Source organism: Tamandua tetradactyla, chromosome 9, assembly GCF_023851605.1.
Source record: "Tamandua tetradactyla isolate mTamTet1 chromosome 9, mTamTet1.pri, whole genome shotgun sequence".
NCBI classification, from domain to species: domain Eukaryota; kingdom Metazoa; phylum Chordata; class Mammalia; order Pilosa; family Myrmecophagidae; genus Tamandua; species Tamandua tetradactyla.
The window spans coordinates 101,760,745-101,784,526 of NC_135335.1; the positions used below are offsets into that span (position 1 = coordinate 101,760,745).

The window sequence follows — 23,782 nt, forward strand, 5'->3', positions numbered from 1 at the left end:
ATTAATCTAAGAGTTAGACATTTCTTGAATGGGGGTTATCTGTGGAAAACAGCCTTGAAAGTTGATCAGTTTTTATCATCCCTTTGAATCAAGTTTTCAGATAATAGTTTCCTTCTGTTCTGAGGGAAATACTCAAACCTGTGCATAACGAATTCAACTGCAAGTATATGAAGCATATTTTGCTCTCTAAAACTAAATGAATTATTTTTTATTTTTCTGCCTTATTTGGAATATGTACCTGTTCTTCAAAGAAGAAAAATTATACATTTCCCCCTATATTGGCTGTCCGATACATTATTGGGTTTTTGTTTGTTTGTTTGTTTGTTTTGCATGGGCAGGCACCAGGGATCAAACCCGGGTCTCTGGCATGGCAGACGAGAATTCTGCCACTGAGCCACAATTGCACCACCCTATTGTTTATTTTTATATTGAGTCTTCTTTCTGGCTAGACAAAGAATCTTAGATTTGCATAAGTCACCAGTGTCCCCAAGCTAAATTCAGCCTACAGGTAGTCTTCTTTTAAAGTAAATTAGACAATTTGGAAATGAAATAATCATAATAAAGGCTCATGACCAAGTAAAAATAAAATAATCCATGACTCCATTCTGAGATAGAAAGGTAGATAGATTGATAGGATGGTAATGGTAGAAAAGCCACCATTAGGCAATTGTCACAGATATTAAGAATCACACAGAAGTAATCCAGAGATGGTAAAAGTGAATTGAAAATATGACAAAGAATAGGATATTAACAAAGTCTGTAATGTCTCCCCACGAATTTCTTATTAATTACAAAGGCACTATTTTCGAAATACTTTATATGCATTGTCTTATTTAATTTTCACATAGTTATGAGATAGATATAATTTTATCTTCATTTTTATGACTGGGGAAGTTGAATCGTAGAAAAGTTGGGTGACTTGCCCAAGTTCACACAGCTCTCTGAGGCCTGAATTCAAACCGAGAAGGACTTGACTCTAAAGCCCATACTCAACTACTGTCATGATTTGAAGCTGTATGTACTCCAGAAGAAAATTTTCTTAAATTTAAGCATTTGCTGTGGATATAACACATTGTAAGTAGGCCCTTTTGATGAGGTTACTTCACTTAAGGTGTGACCCAGCCCAGTCAGAATGGGTCTTAATCCTATTACTGAAGTTCTTTGTAAGTGGAATGAAATTCAGACAGAGAAAAGGCCACAGGAAGCAAAAATCTGAACAGCAGTGGGAACCTGGAAGAGAGAGACTAGGAGATGCCCCCATATGCCTTGCCATGTTATAAGCTAGGGACCAAAGATAACCAGCAAACAGCCCCAGAATGCACAGTCCTTAGGAAGAAAGCATTTCGTTGATGACACTTTTTTCCAGCCTCAAAGCTTGAGTAAATAATTTCCCATCGTTTAACCCAACCCCTGTCATGGTATTTGAGTTGCCTAAGAAACTAAAACTATACCATCCTTGTTTGATCAAGCACTAGGAGAATTTTTTTTTTTATCAGCAAGCCAGTAGTAACTTTACAGTAGAGAATGCTAATAGATACCACCTTAATCAAGTAATAGATAACGTTGGTCAGTGGATCAAGATGAGCAAAACATGACTTCTGTCAAAAAAGTGTAACCCGAATCTGGTGTTTCTTCTTGATCAGACAAACCAAACCAAGGGTCATCTACAAAATAACTAGCTTATAGTATTTAAAATGTTAAGATCTTGAGAGATAAAGACTGAAGAACTATTTCAGATTAAAGGAGAATAGAGAGATATGACAAGTAAAATTCAATATGTGATCCTAGTTTGGATCCATGGGAGTGGTGGTGGTAAGGGAAAATGCTATAAAAGACGTTTTGGGAAAATAGATGTAATTTGAATGTGGGCTAGATTTGATAATAGTATTGTACCAATGTTTAATTTCCCTATTTTAATACCTTGTATGTGTTTATGTGTATATGTGGAGAGAGAGAGAAAGAATGAATGATTAAAGTATATGAGGCAAAATGTAAATGACTGATAAACCTAATAAAGATGTATGGGGGGGGTCTTTATCCCATTCTTGCAATTTCTTTGTATATTTGAAATTTTAGGAATATGTCAAAGCCCCCAAAATGTGGGAGTGTGGAAGTATTCTAGTTAAAAGAGGCTAAAGAGACATGACAACTAAATGCACTAATAATGATTGTAATAATACTGTTACTTCTAACAGGCAAGTATAAAGAATGTTGTTAGGTCAGTGGGGTACATTTGAATGCAGACTGAGTATTACATATTGATATTGTGTATTAGTGTTACATTTTTAGAATCTGATGATATTGTGACTTTATCTTCCACTTCACCAGCAAATACTTCGGCATATATTTTCCATCACTATCCTTGTTGATAGAAGATACATGCCTGAAGTATTTGCTGGTGAAGTGAAGTGACATGGTATGTGCACCTTAATTTCAAATGATTAGAAAGGTGAGCAATAGAAAAGGAAGACAGGAAGAAATTAAAAATACTCCCAAAATCCTATCTAGAGAGAGAAAAAGCACATGTGGCAAACTGTTTACAGTTGGAAAAATCTAGTTGGGAGGCACACATTAAAATTTTTTTCTTCTTTTTTCAAATAAAAAGTTGGATAATGTTGCTATATAGGATAAAATTATTTTTTAAAGGTTGGACAATGGAAAAAATGTAAATTGTTAGTTTTAAAAATAAAGACCTTGACATAATCAGGATTTCTGGCTATAAAAAAATGAAAGAAACAGATGTCACCCCTTTAAACAATACATGTTCCCTACAATTTTTCATTCTCCGTCTCATTTATAATATTGCCTACCCTTTCTCTTTGGCATTTGAGTTTATGACTTCTGTTGTTTTAGCTCTGGTTTATATGGTATGGGCAGGTGTTATACTAAGTAACAAAAAATGTCTTAGGCACTGTTTGCAAAATATTTTACATGTATTGTCTTATTTAATTCTCACAACAGTAGTGAGATATAATTTTATCCCATTTTTACGAATGGAGAAACTGAATCTTAGAAAGGTTAGGTAACTTGCCCAAGATCACACAACTAAAGCCTGAATTGAGACTCAGAAAGTCTTGACTCTGAAGTCCCCACTCAATCTCTATACCATCGTTGTTCAGTTAAGCACTATGAGAAGTTTTAATCAGCCAGTCAGTGACAATTGTTTTTTCAGTGGTGATCAGTTTGAAAGTAGCCATAGCAGACCAATACACTGACAGATTTGAATTTGTGGAAATGTTAGCTCCTCAATTTATTTGCCCCTCTGTGCTCAAGAACAATTTAAAGGAAACAAAATGACGTATTTGGTGAGGGAAGGGTGTTCTTGGAAGAATAAAGTTTGAAGATAGGTCTGAAATAAGTGTATGGTTTCATAGGCTGTTTGGGCAGTAAGGGCAAGAGAAGATTAATTCAGGATTAAGACAAGTAAGGTTATTTTAGTTTCCTAGGCTACTCAAAGCAAATACCATGAAATGGGTTGGTTTAAACAATAGAAATGTGTCCACTCACTGTTACAAAGTTGGAAAAATGTCCATATCAAGGCAGCAACAATGTGAAGCTCTCTTACCAAAGACCAGCTACCAGCAATTCTTGGCAAAGCACATGGCTTCTCTTCCAGGTTCTGTAGATTTCAGTTTCTTGCTTCCATGGGTTTTTCCCTCTTTCAGAATTTCATTCTCTTATAAAGGACTCCAGTAATAAGATTAAGAACCATCCTGGAAGTGGGATACACCTTAACTGAAGTAACCTCATCAAAAGTTCCTACCTACAATAGGTTTATACCCACAGGAGTGGAGTCAAATTAAGAATATGTTTTTCTTGGGTATGTACAGCTTCAAACCACCACAGAGATAGGGAAAAATATCTACCACTTAGTCCAGCTCAGTTTAGCATATATAAAAGGGAGATTCTTCATTGCTTTAGCTATTGGAAAATGTGACAAGGCCAAATCACTAGTTTTTGCAAGCCAGTTATAACACTTTTAACAAAAAAGATATGTATGGTCACTTTCTTGATAGGTAGACTGTGTGTGTGTGTGTGTGTGTGTGTGTGTGTGTGTATAAAATATTTGCTTTTTACAGCTGTTCAAAGACACGCTTTAATATAGAACACAAGTACCTGTTAATATTAAAACACCTCTGTGCAGAGTTATCAAGGGAGATATATTTAGCAACTGTTCTGTCACTGGGGGTTAAGAAAATTTTGAGAAAATGGAAAAATCTCCAACATAAGATTTATAAATATTTTTAAGAAACAACTTAAAGTTAAATCTAATATAAACTTCATATTTCTCAGTTCACCTATTATTTTTGTACTTACTAAGATTCCAGACTCTTCACCCTTCATGTATTTTCGCCATATTTGTAAATGATCTGTTTATAATGTCTCAGTCCGTTTCACTTCCACTACTTTAACTCATAACTATTCTTCATCATAATTTCTTTACTATGAATCTGTCTATTTCATTTCTGCAAGAGTAATCCTCCAAGCAACCTTGTGCTCATTTCGGTTGGGACCTCATTTCCTTGTCATTTCAGTTCTTTATAACCTGACCTGAATCAAGCCTTCCAACCCGTTCTCACAATTTATTCAAAAATATTATAGGGAGATTCCTATGTTCACTGCTTCCTGAGTATGTCTAATGGGAGTATGCTATTTGCATTGCTTGAAGTAGTTTTGTCATCTCCTCTTCGTTCTTATCTATCCAGAACTTAAATTAACAGCTCCTTACTTGGGATTCTTTCCTTCCTCTGTAGCAATGATACTTTTATGTATTAAAAAAATGCTAAATACCAAGGATACAAAGATGAATAAAGCATAGATTCTGTATTGAGGGATCGTTTTTTTGTGTGTGTGTGCATTTGTATGCCTGTTATTTACAGTTTTTTTTTTGTTTTTTTTTAAATATAGTCTCTAGTAAGATACAAGCTTCAGGGGTTCCATTTTTGGAACCCTTCAAAATAATTATCTATTTATTATACCTGTCACATACTGCAAGTGCTTCCTTTTCAGGTCAAAGTTAAATTTTAGAAATGGCAGAGTTTCGACATGTGCACTTTTACTTATTATATAATTTTTTGTTTGTAGGTTGTTCCAGTTTTGGTGCATCTTCTCTCTGCTATCAGCAGTGTTAGACTTTACATTCCTAAAGACCTTCGACCGTTGGATAATAGACAGAGTGTTTTGAAATCAATACAGGTATGTATGTTAATAAATTAAATACAAATAGGGTTTGTAAAGACACAACTGAAATGTAAAAACAGTACCAAAAGTGGCAATTCTTTTTTAATAAAAATAGTGGTAGCATTTCTACATATAGATTGCCTCTCTCTGATTCCACCAGCAAAGTTGAGTTACTAAAGAACTCAAAAAACGTTAATCTTCACTATTGCATGTAAGTATGTTTTGCTCTGTTATGAGTGAAAATAACTATTGTCTGTACTAGATATTTTATTTAAAAAAATCATTTGTCAGGCCTTTTACACATTTTGTAGTACACTTGATCAATTGATGAGATGGTTTTATTTTCAATAAGAAAAATTGTGAGTTTCTAAAAAACTGTTTTATTTTCCAGTAGGGGAAATAAAAGCAATTTTGTTAAAAGACAATAGCATTTGAATAGCATTTGCCACGTAGTAAAGGCACTGTAATAGAATCTGAGAAAACGAAAATAAATCAAATAGGATTCTTTCAGTGTATAATTGGGAGTTTAAACCAGGGTCCATAAGTGGGCTTCTTGAAATGAACGAGTCTCTTGACAATTTCATAAAATCTTTATGTGTATGTGGATAATTAAAGAAAACAAAAAACACCCCTTCAGAGTCCAAAGATCATTGGTCCTATGTAAAGAAATTAGTTCTTTGAAAGTGTGAGTGCCACTGAAATTGTTTTTCCTAATATTTTTAAAATAATTGCATAGTTATGTACAGAAGTGCGCATTGGTCATTGGTGAATTAGCCTGAATATCACTTAACGAATGAATTATCTGAATTAGATCAATTTGCAATTTGCTAATTTAAATTGAAATTGAAATAACTATTTCTGAAGGTCTATTGACAAATTTCTGGCTTGTCTTATTTATTATTGTTGAGAAAGGATTCTCCGCTGTCACTTGACAAGTTGTCACCTTTGACATTAGCTTTAGCAGTAACTTCACCAAGTCATTGTTTTGTCTCATTTTTCAAATGAGGAGACTGAACAGTTCTCCATAAATTTTCACATCAGTTACTACTACATATTAGAAAACCAGAGGAGGAAGAACCAGGGAAATAAGCCTGCTAATGGAACCCTTCATTTAATGACTAAAAAGTTCCTTTTTCAGGCTTGTAACTCTGTATAGCTTAATGTAATACCCAGATATAGCCCAGAGTATGTTGGACAGATAATTAAGAAGTATTAGCAAATGGAGAAAAAATATAGAACTATTAAACTTTCCCACCTGGGAAACCCCTGATACTCTCTCAAACACTAGGGACTCCCAAGTTAATAGGCCAAGGCCTTGATCTTGAGGCTTGCTCTTATGAAACTTACTTACTTCTGTAGTGGAAAAGCTAAGCCTACTTATAATAATGCCTAAGAGTTACTTCCAGAGAGCCTCTTTTGTTGCTCAGACATGGCCCTTCTCTCTGAGCGCAATTCTGCAAGGAAAATCATTATCCTCCCCCCTACATGCGACATGACATCCAGAGGTACGAGTCCCTGGCAAAGTGGGACATGACTCCCAGAGATGAACCTGCCCTGGCACCATAGGATCGCAGTGACTTCCTGACCAAAAGGGGGAAAAGAAATATAACAAAGTAAGGTATTAATGGCTGAGAGAGTTCAAATAGAATTGAGGCTATTCTGGAGGCTACTGTTATGTAAGCTTCAGCTAGATATTGCTGATTGCTATGATTTGCCAATACCCAACCCACATCATTCCTATTAACCCTAAAGAAGACCCAGGGCTCTATCTGAGATCCTATGGAAGTTACCATTTCAGAAACCTAAAACCTTCAGATGGTTCCTAAGCCAAATAAGTCCTGAAACCCAGAAGTGCTAATCTCTCCAAGAACAACAACCAGTTCCATCCTCCTATCCCATATTGTTGATGTCCTTTTTCAACACGAGAAAAGTTTAAAAGGGCATAGCTCAAACAGCCTTTAAGATTGGGAGAAAGCAAAGGAGAAGGATAACTTATGACAGAGAAATTAGGGCTTAATTAGGACTTAACAGTAAGTGTGACTACTGGATATTTGATAATTCTTTTTAGTCTCCAGTATCTGGAGCTAGAAGGAGAAATCTGAAATTGTGAAACTGTAACCCATTCCAAACTTTGAAATCTGTGTGTTCTGTAACTACTTGTTAAAATGTACTTTGAAATTTATTGGGTGTTTTTTATATATGTTATATTTCACAATAAGAAATGTGTGGGAAAAAAGTTCCCTTTTCATATGTAGTTGTACTGTTTTAAACCTTGTAACTGTGGTCTTTTCTTTATTCTTGAATTTCATGCTTGTGATACAGTTTCTTTATATATAAACTAAAATTGGCCTGGTTAATTTATAAGATTTTGTGATTTTGCACTGATATTAGTTGCTCCCTTTAAGCAGGGCATATTTATATATGGAAACGGTACTATCTGCACTTAACAAATATCAGCCTCTTGAAAGAGCTTGCATTATTGTCATATTTAGAACACAAATTTTCAAGTGTCTTTGAATCCTTTACATTCATGTTCTTTTACTCTTAATGTTCTTAAGAGTAAGTCACTGTGTACGGTGATTAAAAAAGTTTTCAAAGACAAAGGCAATGGAAAAATGCCTTCCAGTTTGAGAGAAAGATTAATTACAATTACATATGCTGTATCTTTTTGTTTTTCTGGACAGAAGAAAAATTAAAAGCAATTATAATTTAAATGATATGGGTTAGTTTTGCTCAATTTATCTGTAATATTAAAAAATGAATTTAAATATTTTCTTTCAGGAAGTTCAGAAACGTTTTCCTGATGGTGTACCCTTATTAGATCCTATTGATGATATGGGTATTCAAGATCAAGGGCTAAAAAAAGTCATCCAGAAAATAGAAGCTTTTGAGCATCGAATGTATTCTCATTCACTTCACAATGATCCAAATTTGGAAACTGTATATACACTTTGTGAAAAAAAAGCACAGGTATGGCAGAAACTTAGTTTTATTGTAGAATTCTATGTATTTCGTTAACTAAGTATTTTCCTTTCTTATTGGTTTCATCAACTAATAGGAAAATGTCTAACTATCTCTTTAAGTTAACTATAAACACTGAAGTTCCTTTCAAATAAGTCAGCAAGGCAAGATAAAAGCCATTTTACCATAGTGTGGTGTATGTTCTTGTACTGTTTTTTTCTTTTTTAAATTGAGATAAAAATCAAATACCATGAAATTCACCATTTTAAAGTAAACAGTTTAATGGTTTTTAGAATATTCATAGAGTTATGTAACTGTCGCTGCTATATAATTCCAGAACATCTTTGTCAAAGCAAATGAATCTCTGTACTCATTAGTCCCATTAGTAGTCACTTGCCATTCCCTCTTCCCCCTCTCCTATCCCCAGCTAATCTATTTTCTGTTGATGAACATTTGGGTTGCTTCCACTTTTGGCTATTGTGAATAATATAACATTGCTACATTGCTGTAAACATTGATGTGCATACATCTGCTTGAGCTCCTGCTTTCAGTTATTTGGAGTATATACCTGGAAGTGAAATTGTTTTTTGAGAGCTCACCAAACTTATTTTCACAATTACCGCACATTTTACAAACCCACCCACAAAGTACAGTACTTCCTATTTCCTCCATCCTCACCAACACTTATTTTCTGTTTCATTTGTTTGTTTTTTAATAACTATCCTATGAGGGTATGAAGCACCATTTGTGCTTATTGGCCTTTTGTATATCTTCTCTGGAGAAATGTCTGTTCAACTTTTTGGCCTATGTTTTAATGAGATTATCTTTTTTGTTGTTGTATTGAAGCAGTTCTGTATATATTAAACTGTTACTAGATAAATAATTTGTAACTCTTTTCTCCCATTCTGTAGGTTGTCTTTTCACTTTCTTGATAATATCCTTTAGGAGTATTTGAGGAGTATGATTAATTGTCCAGTGAGTCCTGTCTTGGAAGAGCCTATCCTAATACACCTATTGACTTTTTCTACCTCCTATGGCCTGTCTTAGCTAACTAACTCAGGTCTATCCAATTCACTACCCTCCTTTTAGACTTCCCTCTCTACCCTTTTTAATTTAAGCAACAATCTTGCTCTGTCCCCCAACTTCTTAAATTTTTAACAACTTCTAGTTTCTCTGTTTTGTTTCAGAATTTTTTAATTGGTATTTTTTATTTTTCTATGTATTTGACATTTTAGCTAGTATTTAGTACTTTCAGATACATCATTCCTCTTAAGTAATGTCCTGAAAAAGCATCAAGAAGCTTTCATAATTTCTCCTCTCTCTAGCATTAATGCTTTAGATTTTAAACTTTTAATTTACTTATTAGAGAAATTGTAGGTTTATAGAAAAATGCAAATTGCTTATCTCAATTATTTTATATGTGAGATCATACAGTATTTATCCTTTTGTTTCTGACTTCTTTCATTCAACAAAATGGTGTCAGTGTTCATCCATGTCGTAGCATACATTTGACTTCATTTTTGTGTATGGAGTGAGATTAGGGATCCAATTTCGTTTGTTTCGTAAGATGTCTAGATATGCCAGCACCATTTGTTGAAAGACTGTTGTTGAATTGTCCCGGTACTCTTGTTGAAAATAAATTGACCATAAATAAGAAGCCCCTATATTTCCTCTTCCCTCTACATTGAAGTTTTGACAGAGGTATGTTGAAAGTTGTCCTTATGAAATAATTTTTGTTTTATTTTATGATTAAAATCCCATTTTACACTTTTCACTTTATTATTAAGCTTCCTTTGTATTTTCACATGCCTTAGATTGCACTAGATATTAAATCTGCAAAACGAGAACTGAAGAAAGCAAGAACTGTACTACAAATGGATGAGCTCAAATGTCGCAAACGTGTTTTAAGAAGGTTGGGATTTGCTACTTCTTCTGATGTCATAGAGATGAAAGGACGAGTAGCTTGTGAGATAAGCAGGTAAAACTTTTTTTTTATAGGATACGGATTTTAAAAAGGCATACTGTTTTTTAAATGAGGACTAATAATCTTTAGGATAAAAAATAAAACTGCCTTAAAATAGAAAGCTCATATAGTGCCATTCATATCAGATCAGATTTATATCATAGAATTGAGAAATTAGAAAAAGTGAAGGAAAAGATATCTTTGGATCCCACTGTTTAACACAAGCACTATTAAACATTTTTTATGTATTTCCTTTGTCGTTTTTAATGTAATGTAGGATATCTACATAAATGTAACAAATTTTATACAATTTTGATTACTTTTTTTTTTTTTTACAATTACGAGCATTTTCAACCTCCTTGAAACCTAGTGTAGTAACCATTATCCTCTTAGCAGGTTTGTTCTGATAGTAGGGTATTACAATCCAAAACTTGAAATGGATCTGATATTTTGCCTGTTCTGGTAATGTTCTGCCACATTACAAATAACTCCAAAACTAAGTGGTTTGAAACAAAAACATTTTTATTCTTTCTCATGGATTCTTTAGGTCATGTATTTAGGAAGAGCTTTTAGGTTCTGGCTCAGGTTCCCATGCAGCTGCCATTAGACAGGTGGTTGAAACAGCACAAGTTTGGAGCAGCTCTGGCATGTTTGAATGTCATTTTCTCTCTCTAGGCTTCTCCAATGTGGTCTCTCAACATGGGCTAGTTTAGACTTTTTCACCATTTGGCAGTTTCAAGGTAGTAGAGCTGTTAACATGGAAGCTCAGGGATCCAGCGTGAGTGTTCTAGCAGGCTAAGGTAGAAGTTGTGTCATCTTTTATGATCTAGCCTCACCATTTTCAGTATCACTCCCACCTTATTCTGTTGATTATGTGTGAGTCATTAACCCACTCAGATTCAAGTGAAGGAAAATTAGACTCCGTCTCTTAATGGGAAAGTGAATACTGTCCAATAGAACTTTCTAAAATGATGGAAATATTCTGTATCTACACTGTTCTAAGTAGCCACTAGCCACATATGGCTATGAAGAGCATTAAAAATAGGCTAATGAGATTGAGGGGCTGGATGTTTTTTAACTTTTTTATTATATAGTATAACATATATACAAAGCAAAGAAATAAAAAGCAATAGTTTTCAAACCATTCTTCAACAAGTTGTTTAAGGATAGATCCCACATTTTGTCATGGGCTACCATATGATCCTCTCAGATTTTACCTTCTAGCTGCTCCAGAATATAGCCACAACTGACTTTTTTCTTTCTTTTTTCTGAAAAATAACATGTATACAAAAAAGCAATAAATTTCAAAGCAGAGCACAACAATTAGTTGTAGAACATATTTCAGAGTTTGACATGGGTTACAATTCCACAATTTTAGGTTTTTACTTCTCTAAGATATTAGAGACTAGAAGAGATAACAATTTACTGATTCAGCATTGATATTCATTTGTTAAATCCTGTCTTCTCTGTATAACTCCACCATCACCTTTGATCTTTCCATCCCTCTCTTTAGTGTGTTTGGGCTATGACGATTCTAAATTTTTCATATTGGAAGGGTCTTAGTCACTAACATGGGGTAGGGAGATGGAACTATCTGATGTTCTGGAGAGGCTGGGCTAGGTTTCAGGACTTATCTGGACCAGGGACCCATCGGGAGGTTGTAGATTTCTGGAAAGTTACTCTAGTTTGTGGAACCCTTAAGAAATCTTGTATACTGCCCTAGGTGTTCTTTAGGATTGGCTGGAATGGTCCTACTTGGGGGTTGTCAGGTTATGATAGGTAGCAAGGTCTACCTAACCTGAAGCTTGCGTAAGAGCAACCTCCAGAGTAGCCTCTTGACTCCATTTGAACTCTCTCTGCCACTGATACTTTATTAATTACACTCCTTTCCCCTATTTGGTCAGGATGGAACTGTTGATGCAAAGGTACCAGATCTGAATTCATCCCTGGGAGTCCTCTCCCATGTTGCCAGGGAGACTTTTCACCCCTGGGTGTTATGTCTCACATGGGGGGAGGGCAATGTTTCACTTGCAGAGTTGGGCTTAGAGAGACTGAGGCCACATCTGAGCAACAACAGAGGTCCTCCAGGAGTAACTCTTAGGCATGCCTATAGGTAGTCTAAGCTTCTATGCTACCTACAGAAGTTTCACAGGAGTAAGCCTCATGATCAAGAGCGTGGCCTATTGATTTGGGTGTCCCTAAAGTTTGACACAGTATCAGGGGATTCCTTGATGGTAAGGTTTAATAGTTCCATAGTCTTTCTCCCCTCCTCCAGGGGACTTTGCTAATACTTTTTGATTATTTAGTTAATATACTCTAGGATGATTCCAGGCATTACAATAATCTATGCAGGATTAAAGGACCTCTTTCTTCTCTGTGCTCTTTGTGTTTCAGTTGTTCAAATGAGCTGTACAGATAGGTTGAATTAGATTATGCGCTACAGAAAATTTCAGTTCCAGGTCAAATAAAACTTTCTTCCATTGGTCTCAGAGACTATGTGTGGTTCTGCAATATAGACACTGCCTTCCTTACCCCTATGTTCTGAATTACTTTAACCCCAACCAGTTCGGCTTTGTTCTTATCTGTAAATATCAGGTCACATATATATAAAACAGCCTTTGAAATTCCAGAAATATTGATCACCACTCTGGACTTAATGTATCTGCTCGAAAAGCTTACAACCTAGGCCCCTGTTTTCTTACAAGCATTCTCCAAAGATGACCATACCGTTGTTCTTTTGTTTCTGGCTTATTTTGTCTCACCAAATTCTCACATGTACATTCACTTCATTGCATGTCTCACAAGCAATGGTATATACCATTGTTCTTTTTTGTAGCAGCACAACCTTCATTCATAAGTATACAGCATTGTTTCCAAATCTACTTCTCCATCAGTGCATCCTTCAGCCACCTACATTCATCGGGCATTATGTAGAAGTCCCAAAGTCCACAGTCCATCAACATTCTCAATTTTAGATAACTTCATTGTTCCCAAGAGAAAGAAAACCAATAAACACACCCTCGCCAAATACGAAGTCTAAATCACCTCTTAACTGTTGTCCCTCACCCCATTATTTCCCTCTGCTGTTGCTGTGGTGGTGCTTATGGTTTCCTTTTGAACATAGCTCACAGCATGCAATAGCAGTTTTCCCCCTGTACCCTGGACTTAAACACTCTTAAGAATCATATCTTTGAAGTAATTCTTATGAAAACTCACTCATATTTCTAGTGTGAATCAGTGGGACACGTAGGTCTGTACAACCCCTCTCAGTCTTGTTCGTCTTCAATGTGGTAATATGACTTCTAGATGCACTAGAGAATGTCCTTTACTCCTGTCCCCTTACTGTGGAGTTCAGCCTCATTAGCTAACTGTTCACCCATCTCTAGCTTCTGTTTATCTCTAAGTCCCCTGTGTTCTGTATTATAAGTGTCTGATTGTACCTTCATGCTGGTGATAAAAGTGAAATCATACCGTATCTATCCTTTTGTGTCTGGCTAAGTTTGCTCGCCGTTATGTCCTCAAGGCTCATCCATCTTGTCATGTGCTTCAGGACATCATTTTGTCTTATTGCTATGTACTATTCCATCATATGAATATACCACATTTTGTTGATCTGCTCATCTGTTGATGGGCATTTGGTTTGTTTCAATCTTTTGGCGATTGTAAATAATGCTGCTATAAACATCGGTGTGCAAATGTCTGTTTGTGTCATTACTTTCAGCTCTTCTGGGTATATACCAAGTAGTGCTGTTGCTGGGTCATAGGGCAACTTGATATTTAGTTTCCTGAGGAGCCGCCAGTCTTCCATAGTGGCTGCACCATTATATATTCCCACTAGCAGTGCATAAGTGTCCCAGTTTCTCCAAATCCTCTCCAACATTCATAGTTTCCTGTTTGTTTAGTAGCAGCCATTCTTATAGGTGTGAGGTGGTATCTCATTCTAGTCTTGATCTGCATTTCCCTTATAGCCATTGAAAACGAGCATCTCTTTATGTGCTTTTGAGCCATCTGTATTTGCTCTTCAGAAAAATGCCTATTCATATCTTTATCCCATTTTATAATTGGGTTGTTTGTTCTTTTTTTGAGTTGTATGATTTCTTTGTTTATACAGGAAATCAAACCTTTGTCTGTATGTGATTTCCAAATATTTTCTCCCATTGGGTTGGCTGCCTCTTTACCTTTTTGACAAAGCCTTTTGAAGTGAGGAAGCTTTTGATTTTAAGGAGTTCCCATCTGTGTATTTTTTCTTTTACTGCTTGTGCTTTGGGTGTAAAGTTTAGCAAGCTACCTCCTATTACTAGGTCTTGAAGATGTTTCCCTATATTTTGTTCTAGAAGGTTTATGGTACTAGTTCTCATATTTTTGTTTGATCCACTTTGAGTTAATTTTGGGGTAAGGTGTAAAATAGGGGTCCTCTTTCATTCTCTTGGCTATTTATATCCAGTTCTTCCATGCCCAATTATTGAAAAGACTATTTTGTACCAGTTCAGAGGATTTGGGGGCCTTGTCAAAAATCAGTTGACCATAGATTTGGTGGTCTATTTCTGTACTCTTGATTCAATTCCATTGGTCAATGCTTCTGTCTGTGCTAGTACAATACTGTTTTGACCACTATATCTTTATAATAGATTTTAAAGTCAGGAAATGTTATCCTCTCACTTCATTCTTCTTTTTTAAGATACTTTTAGCTGTTCAGGGTCTCTTTCCCTTCCAGATGAATTGGTAGTTAGCTTTTCCAAATCATCAAAGTAGGTTGTTGGAATTTTGATTGGTACTGTGTTGAATCTATAAATCAACTTGGAAAGAATTGACATCTTAACTATATTTAGCCGCCTTATCCATGAGCAGGAAATGCCACCTATTTAGATCTTCTTTGATTTCTTTCGGCAGTGTTATGTAGTTTTCTGTGTACAAGTCCTTTACGTCCCTAGTTAAGTTCATTCCTAAGTATTTGATTCTTTTAGTTGCTATTTTGAATGGAACTTTTTTTAACTCACTCCTGAGCTAGACCATTGCTTGTGTATAGAAACATTACTGATTTTTGCACGTTAATTTTATAGACCACCACCTTGCTAAATTTGTTTATTAGCTCAAGTAACTTTGCTCTACAGCAAGGTATCTTCCAAGTATACTATCATATTATCTGCAAATAATGAGAGTTTTACTCCTTCCTTTCCAATTTGGATGCCTTTTGTTTCTTTGTCCTGCCTGACTGCTCTAGCTAGAACTTCTAGCACAATGTTGAATAGTAGTGGTGACGGTGGGCATGCTTATCTTGTTCCTGATATTAGGGGGAAGGCTTTCAGGCTCTCTGCATTGACCATGATGCTGGCTATCGGTTTTTCATGTATTCTCTTTATCATATTGAGGTAGTTACCTTTGATTCCTATCTTTTGGAGTATTTTTATCAGAAAACGATTCTGAATTTTGTCGAATGCTTTTTCAGCATTAATCGAGATGATCATGTGATTTTTTTCCCTTTTGATTTGTTAATTCATTTTTTGATTTTCTTGTGTTGAGCCATCCTTGCATTCCTGGTATAAACCCTATTTGGTCATGGTGTATAATTCTTTTTATGTGCTGTTGGATTCTATTTGCTAATATTGAGAATTTTTGCATCTGTGTTCATTAGGGAGATTTTCCTGTAGTTTTCCTTTCTTATAGCATCTTTACCTGGTTTTGATATTAAAATGATACTAGCTTCATAAAATGAGTTAGGTAGAGTTCCTTTTTCCTCAATTTTTTTGGAAAAGTTTGAGCAGGATTGGTTTAGGTCTGTATGAAATGTTTGATAAAGTTCCCCTGTGAAGCCGTCTGCCCCTGCGCTTTTTTTTGTAGGAAGATTTTTGATGACTGATTGAATCTGTTTACTTGTGATTGATTTGTTGAGATCTTTTATTTCTTCCTGAGTCAGTGTAGCTTGTTTGCGTATCTCCAGGAATTTGTCCATTTCATCTAAATCGTCTGGTTTGTTGACATATAGTTGTTGGTAGTATCCTCTTATGATTTCTTTTATTTCTTCAGGGTCTGTGGTAACATACCCCTTTCATTTCTGATTTCATTTATTTCCATCTTCTCTCTTTTTTTCTTTGTTAGTCTTGCTAATGGCCCATCAATTTTATTGTTTTTTTCAAAGAGCCACTTCTGTACTTTCTTAAGTTCCTCCAGGTTTGCTGTTAAGTCCTCGATTTTTGCTTTCTTGTTTTTTAATATAGACATTTAGGGCAATAAATCTCCCTCTCAGCACAGCCTTTGCTGCATCCCATAAGTTCTGAGAAGTTGTGTTCTCATTTTCATTCATCTCCAGATTGCTACTGATGTCTCTAGCAATTTCTTCTTTGACCCACTGGTTGTTTAGCAGCGTGTTATTTAATCTCCATATATTTGTGAATGTTCTCGATCTTTGTGAGATGCAACTTCATCCCATTGTGATCAGAGAAAATTCTTTGAATAATTTCAATATTTTTAATTTTTTATAAATATTTTTTATAAACACATCTTTATGATACGTTTTTTGCCCCTGCATATGATCTATCCTGGAGAATGTTCCATGAGCACTAGAGAAGAATGTATAACCTTGTGCTTTGAGGCACAATGACGTATATATGTCTGTTAGATCGAATTCATTTATCAAGTTTTTTAACTACTCTATTTCCTTGTTGATCTTGTCTTGTTGTTCTATCTATAGAGGAGAGTGTTGCAGTGAAGTCTCATACTAGTATTGTTGAAACATCTATCACTCCCTTCAGTTTTGCCAATGTCTGCCTCATGTACTTCGGAGCTCCTTCATTGAGAGCATGAACATTTATGACTGTTTTATCTTCTTGGTGAATTGACCCTTTATATAGTGTATATAGTGTCCTTCTTTGTCTCTTATGATATCTTTACATTTAAAGTCTATTTTGTCCGATAATAGTATGCTACTGCAGCTTTCTTTTGGTTACAACTTGCATGGAAAATCTTTTTCCATCCTTTCGATCTTTTTGCATCCTTGTGTCCAAGATGAGTCTCTTGTAAACAGCATATAGCTGGATTATATTTCTTAATCCATTCTGTCAATCTGTATCTTTTAATTTGTAAATTTAGTCTGTTGACATTCAAAGTTATTACTGAAAAAGTGCGTCTTGATTCCACCATCTTATCTGTTTAATTTCATTTGTAAGATCTGTATATTCTGTTCCCTCTTTCTCTTTGTATTCTTTAAATTACCCTTAGTGGTACTCTTCAATTCTGTGCACTCCTCCAGACTTCCTTCTCCTGTCTTTTTTTTTCAGCTGGCAGAACTCCTTTTAGTGTTTCTTGTAGGGCTGGTCTGTTGTTGACAGATTCTTTCAGGACTTCTTTGTCTGTGAAAGCTTTTATCTCTCCCTCAATTTTAAAGGACAATTTGGCTGGGTACAGAGTTCTTGGCTAGAAGTCTCTCTCTTTCAGGATCTTGAATATATCATACCACTGCCTTCTCGCCTCCAGGGTTGCTAGCTGAGTAGTCAGAACTGTCTTATTTGATTTGCCTAGTATGTAGCAGATGGTTTTTCTCTTGCCGCTTTCAGGATTTTCTGTTTATCTTCAACATTTGACAGACTGATTAGTATGTGCCTTGGGGAAAGCCTGTTTGGATTTCTTCTGTTTGGAGTTCTTTGTGTTTCTTTGACTTGCATATTTATGTCCTTTATGAGGGTTGGGAAGCTTTCCCCCATTTTATCCTCAACTACTCTTCCTAGCCTTTTACTCCTCCCTTCACCTTCTGGGACACCAATGATTTTTATATTTTGTGCACTTTGTTTTGTCTGTCATTTCCCTGAGTTCCCATTCAGTTTTTTCCATGTTTTTTGCCGTTTTGAGTCTTTGAAGTCAATTATCCTGTCCTCTATACAGTTATTCTTTCTTCTGTCTCTTCAAATCTGGTGTTGTGTGCCTCTAGTATGTTTTTTATTTGATTAACAGTCTTTAATCTCTGTGATATCCACTGTTTTTCTATTTATGCTTTCAAATTCCTCTTTATGCTCTTCTGCTGCCTTCTTGATCTCCTTTATGTCATTTGCTATCCCACTTATTTTATTAAGTAGAGTTGTATGTACATCTTTGATTAATTGCACCAGCCTCTGTGTTTCCTTTGGTGTTCTAATTTGGTCATTAGGCAAGGCTTTATCTTTCTGCATTGTGATATGCTTAATGATCTTCTCCTGTCTTCGTCCATGTAAATATCTTGATTGATTTAGTTTGGGAGTTGATTTCTTTCAGTAGTCTAAGGCCTTGTGTTTGTGGGATGGTTGTACAGCAAGTATCAGGACATGGGGTGGGCACTAAGTGCAGTAATTTGTTTCAGGGCAGGTGTAGGCATAGGTTGGGGATGTTATGCTGATGCTTGTGAGCGTGGGTGACCAGCAGCCAGGGAGGATGTAGCTGTGCAGGTACACCAGTTCTTGAGGCCTAACCCTGGTGTGCGCTGGTCTATAGCACAGGGCCCTTCTTGCGCATGCTTAGAGCTGTGGCAGCAGGTCAGTGTTATGCCTTCGTGGATTGGGTGCAGATGTGACGCGGGTGCGTAGGTCAGCACTTACTCAGAGCTTGAAAGTGTAGCTGAGGGCCGTATGTGTACATGGTTCTAAGACTGTTGCTAAGTATTGTTCCCAGAGCTGAATGACATGGCTGGAGGCCTGCGTGCATGCATAGGCCCTGGAGTGCCATAAACAGATGCGCAGAGGTCATGCGGGGCAGAGTGAGGCTGTGCGATCCTATGGGTGGGTGGCAGGAGTAGCCTAGGTATATAGGCAAGTACCCGCAGCCTTCATGCGCTGGCAACAGCCTGCAGGAAACGGGGAGGGGGAGGTAGTGCTTGGCAGGATTGCAAGCGAGGTGGGTTGGGCTGCACTTGCGGGGGTGGGGACTGGTACGTGCACTGGGGGCTGGTGGGGTGGAAGCGCCTTGAGCGTGTGGAATGGGAGTGGATGATGAGGTTCAGGTGCATGGCGTGTGGTGTGTGTCGCTTGTCACGGGGCTGCACTGTCGAGGTAGCGCTCTCAAGGAACGCGGCCTGGCTTACTTCCTAGTCCCAGGCTCCCATCCATGTACCCCCGTTGGCTCCGTGCCTCCGCACCAGGCTCCAGCGTTTGACATCTCAGTTCCTTGGCCTCCGCAACCAGTGCTGCCACATGTGGTTCAGAAGGCTCTCCCAGGTAGCTGCACTCCCGAATTGCCACCTCAGTCGCCCTCCTGTCCCTTCTCTAGGTTTTCCATGAAGCAGGGCTAAGCTAAGCTCGAGCTAGTCTATTAGACCATCTTTATACTACTTTAAGAATAATCTTTCCAATGCAAAAATCCTATCGTGTCATTATTTTCATTAAGAAAAAATTCCTCATTGATTCCCTGTTCATTTTAGAATAAATTCTGTAATTTAGTATTTTCATGTTCTTACTTGCATCCTCCTATGTCTGTCTGTTGCCATGTCTCTCACATGCTGTTCCTTTTGTTTAGCATACTCTTTCCCATCCTGACATGCTGTGTATTTTTTTCAAGATCCTCAGAAAAGCTTTCCATTTGATCTTAGGCTCCTCAACCTTTTTTGCTTAACAGTCTGTTTTAAGCCTTTTTAGAGCACTGGTAGATCATTGTCCCGTGATAAGTGGCTGACTCATCAACGTTTCACATTAGATGTAGGTGTTTGACATGGTCTTGCCTTATTTATATGGTTGTCCCCTTTGCTTGACCTGTCAATTTACCACCAGGGACCTAAATTTAGCTTTTGAATTTTATTTCTGAGCAGTTATAAGTATTTGTAAAGATTGATACCTGATGCCTTAATTCTTTCTTAGCGATATTCTAAAGAGCAAAGAGACAATTTACTTTTTTTTTGGGGGGGGGGTGCATGGGCAGGCACCGGGAAATGAACCTGAGTCTCCAGCATGACAGTTGAGAGTTCTGCCACTGTGTCACCGTTGCCTGCCCCAATTCACTTTTTTAAAACAAGAATACTTATTCTTTTATTGCAATTATTATATAGGTTCATTAAACCCTTTATAAATCTAAGATACATCATAGGACTCTGGTGTTAGAAGTCTAGGGACACCATTTTAGTCCTTTTTTGCTTTCATTGCATACTGTTGAACCTCAGAATTTTCATTCCCCCTTGTGATGACAAAAAGGAAAATAATAGGGAAGGTGTTTTGTAATTTTTACATAAATCAGAAACTGAACACAGAAAGATGATGGTAATGATGAAATTGAGCATTATAAGCAAAACCTCAGACCGCAGACAAATTCTCAAACTCAACAATCATTGATTGGACTATGTATTTCTAAGAAGAAAAAGGAAATAGAATTTTATCATCACTTTAGTTGTTCGACAGAATGGGCTTGATTATATAATATTTTGTAATAACCATACTATCCCATCTTGCTCAAAGAACTTGGAACATTAGTCTTCTGCGTTTTATGATTTTGTTCTCCACATTTTCCTATGGTTCATGTGTGGTCAAGTACTGAAGTTAATCTGTATATACAAGGAAATTGGAAAAAAAGCAGATGATGAAGAAATGAAAAAAATTGTTGAATCATTTATTCTAATCTTTATGATATCTGTTATATTTATAACAAATCCGAAAATGAAAATGTTTTAAGATTGTGAAATAAAGAAATAGCCTTCCTCTCTTTGCCAGCATTACTGATTGTCCTAGTCCTTAAAAACAATGTATTTTCATGATGCAAGAAGAGGAACCAAGTTAATGAATAACCTGCAACTTAATAGAGATGCACTTAAAGTCTGGAATCAGTATTGTGTTTTGGCAATTTAAGTACTAGAAGAAACAGAAGTAATGATGAGCTAGTTCTGTTAAAAGTATATCTGAAATGTGGAATTAGCGTTTAAAAGATGGAAGTATTCTGGGTTCATGGATGAAATTGATGAAAAACTCCTTCAAAAGACCTTGTCCATTTTGATTGTATGCTCTTTAAAAACCAGGAAAATGTGAAATAGAATGTGGGTTTGCTACATTTATTCTAATTTAGATTTCTAATAAAGCTGTTTTCCACTCTCCCTTTATTCTTCTTTAAATTATTTGTAAAATGACTTAAAATGAAAACGTTCATTTAGATCTAGATGGTAAATGGTGATATTTATTTTTCCTGGTGTCCTGAGAGCTTATAGTTCTTTACTTCAATGATATGTTCACTTCAATATTTGCAGCAATGGGATTTTTATCTATATGAAATATTAATTTTACATTTATTATTTATGTATTGGTAAATATGAAGGTCTGCCATTCCCTTACTTAAATAAGTCTTTGTTATCCCCCCATTCCACTCCTCATTGATTACTCCTCATCGTGAAATAATACATTTTATTACTACATTTTAAGGATGTGTATGTGTGATATGTGTGTCCTCATATTCTGACATTTGAAATTTGTTTTCTTTCTGTGGCGATGTAGTGCTGATGAGCTGCTTCTAACTGAGATGATGTTTAATGGCCTTTTCAATGACCTATCTGCAGAACAAGCAACAGCATTACTAAGCTGCTTTGTGTTTCAAGAGAATGTGAGTTAATAGATTTAACACATCTTATTAATTCCCATATCATATAATCTAATAACAGTAGTAGTAAGGATGTTTTTAATTTTAAAAATGTCATTTTGCATGTACATATTATGGGTAATGTTAATTGGAAATTGAAGTAGCTTTAACAAATATGTAGTAAGATAATTATGTAATTAAATGCATATTATCAAAAAGGAGAATGAAATAGGAATTTTAATAGATAGTCACCATTAATTAGATCAATTAAGAATGTTAATCATCCTTTTACTTCATTTTAAACCAGTATGAATTTTTTTTCAATTCCACAATTTTAGGTTTTTTAGCTGCTCTAAGGTACTGGAGGCTAAAAGAAATATCATTATAATGATCCAGCACTCATACTCATTTGTTAAACCCAACCTTCTCTGTATAACTCCACCATCACCTTTGATCCAGTATTTGGGCTATACCCATGGTAACGTTTTCATGTTGGAAGGTCTGTCGATAATATGGGATAGGGTGATGGAACTAGTTGATGTTCTGGAAGGGCTGGCCCCTCTACCTGGTCAGGGACCCATTTGGAGGTTGTAGGTTTTACACAAAGTTACCCTAGTGTATGGAAACTTTGTAGAATCTTATATAATGCCGTAGGTGTTCTTTAGGATTGGCAGGAATGGTTTTGGCGAGATATGATAGGTAGCAGTGTCTAACTGAAGCATGTGTAAGAGTGACCTCCAGTGTAGCCTCTCGACTCTATTTGAACTCTCTCAGCCACTGAGTAAACTTCTTTTTCCCCTTTTTGTCAGGATGTATTGTTGATCCCACGGTGCAAGGGCCAGGCTCATCCCTGGAATGATTTGTTTTTATTAAGTAAAAGGCATTTTGTCACATTCCAAATGTAATACTCAAATTATATAAATTAATTCTTGAGATTATGTGAGTCAAGGGGGCATCAAAGGATGGTAGTCAGATCATATACGTTGAAGATAGTTACTTTTCTCCCAGGTCCCTGGTTACTGATTAGAATAATAGTTAATAATGGCATTGATTATAAGGTAGAACAGGTCATGTCCTTCTGAGAGTGCCTGCCATACACCTATGAGGTAGTTTTGCACACAGTAAGAATGGATTATTTTACAAATGTTTTGGTTCTTTTCCTTTGGTTCAAAATTATATATATATTTTGCATGGGCAGGCAGCGGGAGTCCAACCCTGGTCTCCAGCAAGTCTGCCTCTTGAGCCATGGTTCAAAAAAAAATTTTTACATCAATTTCCAAGATAATAGTTAAGGACATTTGTCAAAATTCCTTTGAACACATCTAAGGGTTAGAGATTGTTTGAGGCTTTGTGATCTTTTACCCCTGCCATGCATGCTTTGTCATATATACATTATGCAGATGAAAACCAAGTAACTACTGATGCTTAAAATAAAGGCAGATATATTGCATCTAACCTATAATTGCTTTTTTTAAAAAAAGTACCTATAATTACTTTAAATCTTGTCCTACACATACATACATACCAGTTTTCTAATAATTTTTTTTATAGTAACTCTACCTTTGTCAAAATTTCTTCACACACAATGTCTTCACATAATATACCGTCTCACCACAAACCTTTCGGTTTGGACATCTGGCTTTGTTTTTCTCTTTGACAGATTAAGAGACCAGTGCACAGAGGAGTCAGCAACTCAACCAACTTCATTTGGCTAATTAGGGATAGAACAGAAATTCCCATGATCTAATTGAGAAATTGGCAAACTCGATTAAGAATACTGACGCTCAGATTAAACTTTTAAAACTCAATTAAAGGGTGCACAGATAGTTCAGTGGTTAGAATACCTCCTGCCTTTCATGCGAGAGACCCAGCCTCGATTCCCAGACCATGCACCCCCCAAAAAAAAACCTCAGTTAGAATACTGACAGCCAGATTAAACTTTTAACTGTCTTGTACTTGGTTAGAAAGCTAGAAATAAAATTTGGGAACATTATTTTGAATGTTCTTTCCCCCAGATTTTCAGTTTATATAGATTGAAGTTGCCTAGGGGCTAAAATTATTTCAAAATCAAGCTGTGGAGTTGGGGTGCAGGGTAGTTCAGTGTTAGAATTTTCTCCTGCCATGCAGGAGACCCAGGTTTGATTCCCAGTCTATACTCTTCCCAGACAA

The 23,782-nt window shown here is 36.2% G+C and overlaps 1 protein-coding gene across 2 annotated transcripts in view; it reads left to right on the forward strand.

Annotated features, from left to right (window-relative positions):
- The window catches only part of MTREX (Mtr4 exosome RNA helicase), a 164,428-nt gene that overhangs the window by 123,786 nt on the left and 16,860 nt on the right, over positions 1–23,782 (forward strand). For both annotated transcript variants that reach the window (XM_077117151.1, XM_077117152.1), the window contains 4 exons: positions 5,086–5,196; positions 7,963–8,151; positions 9,957–10,120; positions 21,532–21,637. In XM_077117151.1, coding sequence (XP_076973266.1) covers positions 5,086–5,196; positions 7,963–8,151; positions 9,957–10,120; positions 21,532–21,637 — 570 coding nt within the window. The remainder of the gene's footprint in view (positions 1–5,085; positions 5,197–7,962; positions 8,152–9,956; positions 10,121–21,531; positions 21,638–23,782) is intronic.